Source organism: Ammodytes marinus (assembly GCF_949987685.1).
Source record: "Ammodytes marinus genome assembly, chromosome: 8".
NCBI classification, from domain to species: Eukaryota; Metazoa; Chordata; class Actinopteri; order Uranoscopiformes; family Ammodytidae; genus Ammodytes; species Ammodytes marinus.
In genome coordinates this window covers 4,973,851-4,986,350 of record NC_137212.1, presented here as the reverse complement: position 1 = coordinate 4,986,350, position 12,500 = coordinate 4,973,851, and the positions used below count along the sequence as shown (strand labels likewise).

The 12,500-nt window shown below is 40.3% G+C and overlaps 2 protein-coding genes across 2 annotated transcripts in view; both read left to right on the top strand.

Annotated features, from left to right (window-relative positions):
- anos1b (anosmin 1b) overlaps positions 1-2,373 on the top strand; it is an 87,660-nt gene extending 85,287 nt beyond the window's left edge. Inside the window, exons 14-16 of the mRNA XM_080032510.1 lie at positions 1-98; positions 683-824; positions 2,014-2,373. The exon at positions 1-98 is cut by the window's left edge and continues 168 nt beyond it. Coding sequence (XP_079888636.1) covers positions 1-98; positions 683-823 — 239 coding nt within the window. The 3' untranslated portion in view covers position 824; positions 2,014-2,373. The remainder of the gene's footprint in view (positions 99-682; positions 825-2,013) is intronic.
- Positions 2,374-5,128: 2,755 nt separating this feature from the next.
- The window catches only part of LOC307253956 (uncharacterized protein), a gene marked incomplete at its 3' end in the record, with an annotated part of 11,968 nt that continues 4,596 nt past the window's right edge, over positions 5,129-12,500 (top strand). The window contains exons 1-6 of the mRNA XM_080032179.1: positions 5,129-5,319; positions 6,343-8,200; positions 9,104-9,212; positions 9,542-9,689; positions 10,801-10,848; positions 11,419-11,496. Coding sequence (XP_079888305.1) covers positions 6,670-8,200; positions 9,104-9,212; positions 9,542-9,689; positions 10,801-10,848; positions 11,419-11,496 — 1,914 coding nt within the window. The 5' untranslated portion in view covers positions 5,129-5,319; positions 6,343-6,669. The remainder of the gene's footprint in view (positions 5,320-6,342; positions 8,201-9,103; positions 9,213-9,541; positions 9,690-10,800; positions 10,849-11,418; positions 11,497-12,500) is intronic.

The window sequence follows — 12,500 nt, the reverse complement described above, 5'->3', positions numbered from 1 at the left end:
GGGTCACCACGGAGACGCAGCTGGAATCAGGGGTTACAGAGGAGACGAGAGGGCAGGAGGAGGAAACTCTGATATCACAGACGCGGACGATCGCACCGGTGAGACACAGAGAAGTTTGTAGTGACAGTGATGTGTAGGGCAGAAAGCAGAAAGAAAATGCCCCTAGACGTGTGTGTGTGTGTGTGTGTGTGTGTGTGTGTGTGTGTGTGTGTGTGTGTGTGTGTGTGTGTGTGTGTGTGTGCGTGCGTGCGTGTGTGTGCTTGTGTGTGTGTGTGTGTGTGTGTGTGTGCGTCCTTTAAATGTATACTTTAAAAGGGCAGTTGAGGGCACCACCTGAACGCTGGTGTGGTAAAAAGTTTGAAACATGCTTTTGTCCAAAGGGCCGCTAGAATCAAGAAATACTGAAAGTTCTTCATAGCTACTCAGTGTCTATGTGTCTATATGAACTTCCCCTTCTCTTATGTCTGTCTGTCTGTCTGTCTGTCTGTCTGTCTGTCTGTCTGTCTGTCTGTCTCTCTGTCTGTCTCTCTGTCTGTATGTCTGTGTCTCTGTCTGTCTGTCTGTCTGTCTGTCTGTCTGTCTGTCTGTCTGTCTGTCTGTCTGTCTGTCTGTCTGTCTCTCTATATGTCTGTGTGCCTATCTGTCTGTCTGTCTGAACTTCCCCTTCTCTCTCCCTCCTCAGTCTGAGCGCTCTGTGTCACTTCCTGGTCTCCATGGTGACAGTGTGTATCAGCTGCAGCTCCAGGTTCTGACAGCAGGGGGCAGCACCGGGGCCGCCGTCTCTAAAACCATCCACACGCCAGCCATCAACCACACACTCTGAGGTAACATAGGGCTTTAAAATGTTTATAAATAATATATAAAAATATTTTATGTGTGTGTGTGTGTGTGTGTGTGTGTGTGTGTGTGTGTGTGTGTGTGTGTGTGTGTGTGTGTGTGTGTGTGTGTGTGTGTGTGTGTGTGTGTGTGTGTGTGTGTGTGTGTGTGTGTGTGTGCGTGTGTGCGTGTGTGTGTGTGTGTGTGTGTGTGTGTTTCTTTGAGAGTTAAGGCCAGCCATCAACTACACACTCTGAGAGGTAATATAGGGCTTTATCAGTAAAAAATATGTTTTGTGTGTGTGTGTGTGTGTGTGTGTGTGTGTGTGTGTGTGTGTGTGTGTGTGTGTGTGTGTGTCTGTGTCTGTGCCTGTCTGTCTGTCTGTCTGTCTGTCTGTCTGTCTGAACTTCCCCTTCTCACATTCTGAGGTAATATCATATAATAGTATAATATAGGGCTCTCGATGCATTGTGCTTATAGTAAATAGACCATCCACACTAACCAGCCATCAACTACACACTCTAAGAGGTAATAAAGGTCTTTATCAGGAACACAATGAGTGTTTTGTGTTGATCTTTTATTAAATAAAAAGTTATAGTAACATCTGAATATGTTTTATTGGCACTACATACCTTTTGCTGACGTTTTTATCCAAAGCGACTTCCAATATGTCTATTCAACCATGAAGATACCAACTCAGAACAAGAAGAATTAAGCATGTACCTTACATTAGCTTCAAATAAACCAAATTACAAAATGCCACATGTAAGTGCTACATTCTGGCTTTTATTTTCTATGCACCTTGTCTGCATAAAGCACTTACTCACTCACTCACTCACTCACTCACTCACTCACTCACTCACTCACTCACTCACTCACTCACTCACTCACTCACTCACTTACTTACTCACTTACTTATTCACTCACTCACTCACTCACTCACTCACTCACTCACTCACTCACTCACTCACTCACTCACTCACTCACTCACTCACTCACTCACTCACTCACTCACTCACTCACTTACTTACTTACTTACTTACTTGTAGGTGGAACCATATATAACACATGGAAGTGAAGCGATATATTGTTCTCCAAAGATCAAGGCGTGTTACACATAAAATCAGACAAATCTCTTTGCATGATGAAATAATAATGTTTATCTTGTATCATAATCCTACCATTCATCTCTTTCAGGCCAAAAACTCAACAGCTGATGTCCCCTTGGTCCGTCAACATCCACTTACCTCCTGTCTTCCACAGTGAAACATGTTTCATTGCCCTTCAAGTGCAGAAAACATGACCAAAGCTGCAAAATAAAGAAAGTCCCACTGCGTAAAATCAATCCCTGCGTTCCAATACCCATACTTCCCTACTATTTAGTATGCCAGAAAAAGATTTAGGATGTCCCAATACATGCACCTCAATTGTAGTATGCTGAAAATACATAAATGCCCTACTAACTCCAATAGCATGTTGGAGTAACCGTCTTTATTCTTGACATTTCTCGACATAATGAAAAGCAAAAATTCCTTATCTATTTTTTTTTTCTCTCCTGTGGCCCTAAAACTCTTCTGTACTTTAGTATGTAGTGTAGTAAAAAGACTAAAACTCTTCTTTAGTATGTAGTGAAGTAAAAAGACTAAAACTCTTCTGTACTTTAGTATGTAGTGTAGTAAATAGAAAGAGTATGAAATTTGGAACGCAGGGAATCTCTCCCTCATAGGAATGCTATTTCATACTCCGACTGTTTTGTATTTCTTTCACTTGAGTCACTTTTCAAACATCAAGTGTGTGAGCTCACATACAACATAATTGATCATACGTCTCGTCAATATTTCATTAATCATCTGATCCAAATGTTAAGGCTGAAGTCTGTATTGTTTTGTATAAATTGTATAAAAAAATGAAATAGTTCTACCCCGACATGGTGCCAGTTTAAAAAGCACTAATTATTACTCCCAGGACGCTTTGGCTATCTATCCCTAAAGCTATAGTGTGTAGCTTCTGTTGCCCCCATCACAGTGTTGTGCGGGGCGACACCAGTTTGTAAACGCTGCCATACTGAAATATGCACAGAGAGTTTTGTGGAGCTGATTTGAGGCTTAATCAACTTTGTGTCAACTCGTTTGGCGATGGCTCCAATTTAACCAACATTCATTTATATGAAAAAGTTACGCACTATAGCTTTTAAACTGTATTTTAAATATTATTTTATTATTTTTTTATAAAACTACATTTCTCATATGATTCTTCTTGGCATTAGCGCCCCAGTGCCGCAGCATTGCAAGACATAGGATGTATGTGTAATATATGACTCCTTGTACGGCTGCATTTGTGGTTTTTTGGTGATTATATAGAACTATTAACTTCATCTATAATCACTAGAGCCAAAATACACATGACAAAATACTTATTATACCTGTAATGTTCGATGATGCCAGTAGAGAATGATATAGCACTGATCTTATGTACAAATACAAATGTATAGCAACAGACTAACTGAGTTTAATTGCATTGTGGGTCCGAGTTTGTTTGCTAAAGCATTTAAAGCTGGGGTGGAGGATTTGGGGAGAAAAAGGCAGTTGGGATAGAGATTCGAATCCAAATACCTGAACCGCTCCACTTGTTCTCTTTGGTCCCTCCCCTATGGTCCCTCCCTGACACGCTCTACACCAACAAATTCGCACCAAAGTGAATGGACAGTCCCAACAGCCAATAAGAACAGAGAATCTGAGCCTCGCTCTGATTGGTCAAAGTGTCAGCTCATGTTACTTTGACCAATCAGAAATCACATACCCCAGCTTTAAGTAAGCGCAAATATTACATTTAAACATTTAAAAATAATTTTTTTTTTACTCAAATCGGTCTGAAGAGAATGCGTGTTCGATACATTTTGTGCAGCATGAATTTGCATTATGGTAAACCAATTGCATTTAACAATCACATGTAAGTGGCCCAGATTATACATTACATCATACCTGTGGTTAATTTGTATGTTTTTTTTTTACGAACGTCAAGACATTAAAAGGGAGAACACTTCTGGTATCAAGCAACCATTAATATACATGTTTATATTCTCAAATTGTATCTACTTTTTTTTTTTTTTTTTTTTTTTTTTACATTTTACTGTCAATAATTTTGTACTATATTCTTTTACTTTTTGATTGATAGTTTTATTTATTGTTTTTTCCTGTCTTAGATTTTTGTAATTAAAGATTGCCAATATACGGTGTGTGTTGTTGTGTCATTGATTGAGCTGTTAGAAATTATGATGATAGTATAATAATACCGGTTTGTAGCTTTCATATTTTTTAATTAATATTCAACAATTTTCCTTTATTTATTATGGCAACCAGCCTAAAAGACCCAGAATTTAAGCTGGTAAACCATTTGATTCATACATCTCCATAAATTTAGACTGTGGATGCTTATTCTGCAGAGGTTTAGCCCTATATGAAGGTGGATGTATTTTTTTGTGGATGTATATTTTTTCTCAACGTCATTCTCAGAGTTATGAATAGCCATAAACAGCAGATAACAACTTCTTCTGTACATCTTTACAGTCGAAACTAGACCTTGTACCAACACACCAGGGTTCAAGGTTTGTAATAATAATAATGTTTATTATGGACTCAGATGGTCCACTCACATCCGACATACACACACACATAGAACAAATTAAAATACATTACTCAATAAAATGCTGTACTAAAATAGGTGCAAGCTATCATGCCAATGCTTTCGAAGCCTGGATGTGAACCGATAGCCCATCATAGGGTTGGTTAAGGCTATAATGATGCTATTTTCTGATAAATCCAATCGACACATGAAATTGAACATTAACTTTCGTAACAGTGCCTGACATACATTAGAGGACACAAATAACTGGCTGGCACTGTGCCACCTAGGATAATAAAATAATTAGAAAGAAAAACCAGATTCAAATATCTTGTAGGCTAAATCATTCCATCAGCCCTTTTTCATTACATTCAGACACAGAAAACGTTTGTGAAACAATGTTAAATGTTATCAAAATAATAAGGCTGATATATAGTGGATGTAATTTTCTGCGGGGAGCCCATGGGGGAGACAGATTTCGACGTAACACCAGTGACGCTGCTGATGAGCCCGACGCGTTGGCGTAATCAATGCGCGACTACGACAGTCAGCTTGGGATTGTTGTTTCTTCAAATGTGTTTGGTTTGACGAAATCAGTTTGTTAGCCTATTTCAGAAGACAAGGTAGCGTACTATAATCTTTCCTTTCACACTTTTCGACACGTTTTTTTGATTTGTCAACCCTTCGCTTCCGTAGCTGACTCCTATTAGCGCCTCCTTTTGTCTTTAAACGTCTCCAACTGCCCACGGAAATGTGTGCAGACGTTGCTTTTGTGTTTTTGGTAGCAGCTAGCTCACTCGGCTAGCTTCAGGGGAAAATGCTACAACAGTCACGAGAAACTTTCTGAGATATGATATTTGACTGTGTTTAAATCATCCGACGGTAGGTTTTATTCTTTAATAATGTGCGGGCGTGCTCAAATATAGCGTAGACTAGACTACACGGTGCACAATATTGCATAACCTAGGGGGCTAACGTAGTCTTTATTCAAACTTCCTTATTGTATTGATTGTGGGAATGGGAATTCTAGCACACACTGTCAAACATGCTAATTGCCAATCATTTATTAGCGTACACTCAATACGTTCAGCTCAGACTTTGTTTAATGTCGCATTTGTGTTGCTAAATGTCAGTTTCGCTTTCAAACCAAAGATAAACATGACGTTAACGTTATTTTAGGAAGAGAAGCACAAAAGTTAATTCCATGTTATTATGGAGTCGTGATTTCTGCGCAGAAAGCGAGTCATCGCAAGCTGGAAACAAATTAATTAAGGACGTTAACTGGAAAATTATACACGTTTTAAATTTTAATTGAAATTCACTGTTAAAGGTGCTGTAAGCGGAATGGTTCTTTTAGCTAACTTCCTGTCAGTTACTGCAGATAGCAGTCCCCTCGCTCGTCCCTACGTCACCACATTAATGCACTGCGGTCTACAAGCGGCAAGTTATCTAGCATAATCTCAGATCCATAAGTGTGATAAAACATGATAAAAACCATCAAAACAGACATTGGGAAGGATTTTTACCTGCTCCGCCATTGTAGGCGCATACACATTCACCCATCTGTTGCTCTGGCGTGCACCGGCAGTGAGACCATGGAGTGTATAGTATTTATGAATGAGACGGGTGTTGGTTTGTAGCGTTCTCTCTTCTGATTTGATAAACATTTCGGGATACACCAATACGTTTATTTGCCGATTACATGCAAAGCAGCTGACCTTTAATATACAGTCTCTATAATCAATGTGTGGCGTTAACACACAACCTGATGTCTACAAACTGATGTGAAGAATTAATATTTTCCACAAATCTTATTATTTATTATGTATTGTATAGGGTATTTTTCTATCTCTGTACTATGTCTTGCTTTTACTTATGTTCACTTTTTCTCTGTCCTCGCTATAGTTGGGAGACCATGGTGGTGTTACTATGCCCTACAGATTCTGCCCATCACCACTGAAGAAACACCAACTATCCGCCATGTTGTTTTAGCCGGCTGCCTTCCTGTCAACAACCTCCATGTCGGGAGAGGATTTCTAACGTTTTCTATGCAGCAGAAGAACTACTACTTTAAATGAAAACCTTGTGGGACAAAACCCAAGTGTAGAAATAACCACAGCACCTAGGACTCACAGATTCACAGGTTTAAACGCGTGGAGAAGACAGGAGGAGGACCGGAGTATTGAGCAGATTTTTCTTCGGGATGGGGTTGAAGAGCCAACGGAGTACGTCATGGTTCACAGCGGCTCTACGTCCCCAATGAAAACAACTTCAACTTCAGCGTCGACTCATTTAACTTCATCTGTTCCGGCTACCACCGCTGCTCTAGCGCCCCCTACAGACGACCTGGACATACACCACACTGCTACCAAACTACTCCCAGACCTCACCTCCAAATCTGACTCGACACAGCCGTCAACGCTAACTACTGCTGCTGTCTCCGAGACCCTCGTTGTAACCCAAGGAAAGGGACTAGCTACCAATGCTAGCACGTTAGCACAAACCTGGTCCTCCACGAATACAAATACAAACACAAACACACCACAAACCCTTGTCAATGGCCGTACGTCAGGCAGGAAACGGACACCTAAAGCCTGCGACTGCTGTGGACCCAACGGCAAAGGACACAATGTTAAAACGCCGGGCCAAGCGAGAGGCAGGGGAGGGAGGGCGAGAGGGAGAGGGTCTGTGGCCGCCAGTAGTACCGACCTATGGGACACCACACCTAAAAGGAAAATGGTGGTTAGCCAGTTTACACAAATCAAAAGTCTCGATTTGACCAATGAAAAAGCGTCGGAAAAAACAGTGGACGAAAGTGTAATTGAAAGTGAGCGATTTGAGAAGGTGGAAACGCCATTAAAAGTGACGCAAAGTCAGTCACAAACGCCCGTCGCAATCCCCCCGAAGGATGGTCCAATAAGGAACTCTGAAACTCCCAAGAAAGGGGGTGTGCTGAAAAACGAGGACATGTTTATAGACAATGGGTCAGGGGGGGTTGCTATTGAAGGAGAGAAAGGAGCTGGCGATAGTTCGAATGTGGAGTCGAGATTGTCTATAGGATCGCCTGTAGTTCACGGTAGAGGCAGGAGAATAGTCGGGGTGTCAAAAATGGACTTTGAGAGTGGATTTAAGAAGGGAGTGATCGGTCTCAAAACGTACGGCCTGCCTCGAGTGTTGTCCTTGCAAAAGCCGGTCCCAAACAAAGATCTAAGGATGGGGATGTACCACGCAGTAGAACAACAGCAACAGCCTGACCTAGCCTCTGTAAAAAAGGCTCCGATTGTGAACGGAGACACGGTAAACCTGTCCGACACGGAACCGGAAGAGGACAATATGATAACGACGTCTAACTCGATGGAAAATGGAGTATTGTCTATCTCGCTGCTGTCCGGAGAATACCCGCTGGATGTGGACGCTGATATGCAAGTGGACCAGACTTCTTCAGTGTCCTTACTACCAGGAACTACTTTGTCGAACGGAAATTTAAATATCCCTACGCCGGAAACAACAAATGAAGACCACAGCCTAACCACACCTATGCAGATTGAACATTCGAATTCGGCGACAGTAGCACCCAATTCTGAGGGACCTATTGCGATGTGTATCACGGAGCACCCTAAGGCGTTAAGGGACCACAGGCTGTACTGTCAGCCGGGGACTTGGGAGAGTGAGAAGATGGATGGAGTGATGGAGAAAGAGCGAGAGACGGACGCGACAACGCAGAATGAAGGAAGCAGAGAGCAGCTTATCGATATGGTTCACGGTAAGATACAACTCCAGTCTGACGTTTATAATTCTTTATTTCAGAGTCAGACCCAGGGGGATCCATAGCAGTACAAACAACATCAACAAACATAAAAAATGCAAAAATACATTCCACCATATTCAGTGTCTAGCATACAGAAATGGATATATTAAAAAATCTTATTCGATTTAAGCGGGGCACTCATGGTGTAGTGGTTAGAGCCCCCCCCATAGAGGCTCAGTCCTCTTCACAGCAGACCCGGGTTAGAATCCAGCCCGTGGTCGTTCTCTCCATGTCATTCCCCTTTTTGCCCCATTTCACCTCTGTCTCTCCACAACTGTCTAATAAAGTAAAACATAGATGATAAAATAATGTCATGCCACAAAATAATCTTAAAAGAATTTAAAAAAAATGTCATATTCACTAAAACATTCATACTTTAAGAAATATTCAATGTTTTACAAAGTTTCTCAAATTAATGGAAAATCCTTAGAACTCATATCATAAGAAAACTGTCAATATGCAGCCATTGCCATAACAACTAGTAGCACTGTATTCCCTTTCATAAATATAGTCAGTCAGTCAGTTAGTTATAGTAAAGCATGGTCATTCATTCATCTTTTTACACACACACACACACACACACACACACACACACACACTGAGTGCTGACGATAAAGTATCTTGCACTTTTTCAGTCATGTGACATTCATAAAATGTCATGTCAAAAACGTTTATACATGCTGACTTGTGTATATGCCTTTTTTTTCACACATTTTGTGCAAACAGAATACAAACACTACAGTAGCAATAAATAGGTGATACAATTCCAATTAATTAAACTTGTTTTTTATTGCTTACATGTTCGAAATAAAGACAATCAATCAATCAATCAATCAATAATGAATTCTTCTGTTTCAGAGTTCCTGGAGAATTTCTACCTGAAGTACGGAGGGTTCGTTCCTCTCAGTGAGACCGACGTCCTGGAGCACCTGAAGCAGAAAGGCAACTTGAAAGACCTCAGCAACAGGTATAGACACACTCACTCACTCACTCACTCACTCACTCACTCACTCACTCACTCACTCACTCACTCACTCACTCACTCGCTCGCTCGCTCACTCGCTCGCTCGCTCGCTCACTCACTCGCTCACTCACTCACTCACTCACTCACTCACACATACACACACACAGTCACACACACAGTCACACACGCACACAGTGGTGTTTTGATAATTTTTTTTTTGGCTCATTTGCTGTGTTTCGTTCTATTCTATTTCACAAATGTTCTTTTCTTTTCATGTTTTCACGCAATTTTCTTTTATTTTTGTGCCAAACTAATAATATTTTTTCTCTTAGGTGTGTGGACATCAAAGGGGAGATGTCGCGGTACCGTGCGGCCCTGGCCTCTGCTCCCATGGCCGGGTTCATGGTGACGTACAACAAACACACACTCAGCCTGGAAGACCTCGGGACACTGGAGGAGCAGAACTGGCTCAATGACCAGGTATAAACATATTTTTTACATAAAAACCCAAGTGTTTTTAAGAGATCAGTCAGGCATTTTCAAAGCAGGTTGGTTTTTACTTGCAAACAGCAAAGCAAGGGAATCGATCATTTGCATCACAAGTGTAGCATACATGATTGAGACAACGAAATGAACAATAGTACAAGGCTTTATGCATGAAACATGTGTATGCGAACCAAGTATGTTCGTGTGTCCAGGGCCATTGCTGACGTGGATGAGTTTTAATTAAACTGATTTTCCCAGAAACTTGCATCCTGTCTCCCAACACCATCAGCAGGTGTTATTCTTCATCCAATGAGAACAGAATGTTGGAGTCTGTACTCCCTTTTTTCCAAGGCCATTCACAGTACTTCTCTTGTGAAAATTGAGCAAGTTGTATATTGTGAGTCAAACGAAGTTCACAGCAAAAAGCATGAATGTTTTAGTATTAAAATGTTATAATATATAAGGAAACAAAGTTTCGTTAACACAGGTAACCAAACATTTAAATCAAAATATATTTTACTTTTCCTGTCCTAAAGTACATTGCTGTCTTTATTATTAGGGGCGACGTGGGTAGGGCGGTCGACCACTCGACTACAGGGTCGGTGGTTCAATCCCGTCTCCCTGCCACATGTCGAAGTGTCCCTGAGCAAGACACTGAACACCAAATAGCTTCCGATAGTTAGCCTGCTATCAGTGTATGAATGTTGACGTCTCTGGTCTCAATGGAATTAACCTGTATAAACAAAGGTTAAAAAAATAATAATAATAATGTACTGTCATGTATTGTTTTGTAATGTCTCCTGCTACGAACGCATTGATATTAAATGTAGGTCTGTTTATGCAGCTGTTGTCAGCACTTTGTTTTTCCCCAAGACAAATTTCCTACGGGACGATAAAAGTTACGTTTATCTTATCATAAGAATTCAACACAACAGATAGAGCACAGAATTATTTTCTTGCCAACTTCACAACTCTTCTTGATCTGTCCAGTCTACTAACGAAAGAGTCACTTTAAAGTTGAATCCAGCAGTAATTAAAATAAATACCACATTTGTTTTAGTGATGTTGTAATTTAGTAATTACTTGAGCCTTCTGTCTTTGTCAGATTATCAACATGTATGGAGAACTCATCATGGAGGCCACACAACACAAGGTAAGTGAGGGTGGGATTTCAGGCTAAAGAAATGCAAAAAAAATGTATTTACGTGATGCAGGACAAGACAGGTGAAAGACATAACATTAGGTGAGGGACATGACAATTTAAGTGTTCACATTTAAGACAGAACGGACGAGACAAAAACAAGCAGGAGGTCATTGCATATTTTTACATTGTTGTTGACAGGCTGTGTGTGTGTGTGTGTGTGTGTGTGTGTGTGTGTGTGTGTGTGTGTGTGTGTGTGTGTGTGTGTGTGTGTGTGTGTGTGTGTGTGTGTGTGTGTGTGTGTGTGTGTGTGTGTGTGTGTGTGTGTGTGTGTGTGTGTGTGTGTGTGTGTGTGTGTGTGTGTGTGTGTGTGTGTGTGTGTGTGTGTGTGTACATACATATAAACAACAAAATAATAAATTAAAAATAAAAGATAAATCTGTACTAAGAAATGAATAATCATCATAATGCACATTTTTACTTCAAAGGGACATACAATTCTATTTCTAAAACATAACATTGTTGTAATTGTTTCAGACATTTGAAATAATATTTAAATTTCATGTTTTTTTTCTCTCCCAGGTTCATTTTTTCAACAGCTTTTTCCACAAGCAGCTGGTTGCCAAGGGTTACGACGGTGTGAAGAGATGGACTAAGAAGGTAAGGAGGAAAGATGAGTTAGCATAGCATCGATCCGTACTAGCTAAACCTTGATGTCCCAAATGGCGTCAAGCACAACTTCTCATAAACTTGTTTGTGCTTTAGACTTTTTCCCTTTTAAAGATCATTGTGAGTTTTGAAACAGTAACTGACAGATAATGTGATTCAATTATAATCATTACACCTGCAACATTATGTATCTCTATCTAATGTATGACCTGACCCTTGATAAGTGGTTGAGGATGAGTGAGTGATATAACTTGTGTAATATGGAGGAACATGAGTTCATAGCTAACTCTGGTAGTGCTAATGAGCTGTGCATTGTCCCTGCTAAATAAACAAATACAGTCCCCTCCATAAGTATCGGAACAGTGAGGCCAATTCCTTTATTTTTGCTGTAGACTGGAAACATTTGGGTTTGACACCAAAAGATGAATATGAGACAATAGCTCAACATTTCAGCTTTCATTTCCAGGTATTCACATCTGGATCTGATACACAACTGAGAAGATGTCATTATTTGTAAAGGAACACCACATTTTTAGGCGAGCAGAAGTCTATCTGTTCCAATACTTCTGCTCGCCTAAAAATGTGGTGTTCCTTTTCAAATAATGATATCTTCTCAGTTGTGTATCGGATCCAGATGCAAATACCTGGAAATGAAAGCTGAACTGTTGATCTCTTAGCTCATATTCATCTTTTGGTGTCAAACCCAAATGTTTCCAGTCTACAGCAAAAATAAAGGAATTGGCCTCACTGTTCCGATACTTATGGAGGGGACTGTACATATGCTAATTCTTTCATTCCCTGGATAAGCGGTTTTGTGTGAGTGAATGATCTAACTTGTATATAATATGTTCATTCCTCGGATTCTAATAAACATTTCTGTAAATATAACAGATGTAACAATACGCTCCCTAAGAAGAAAATAACAGGAAGAGTTTAAAAAGAACATATAAACACATTGATAAGCAGTTGAGGATGAGTGAATAATCTAATTTGTG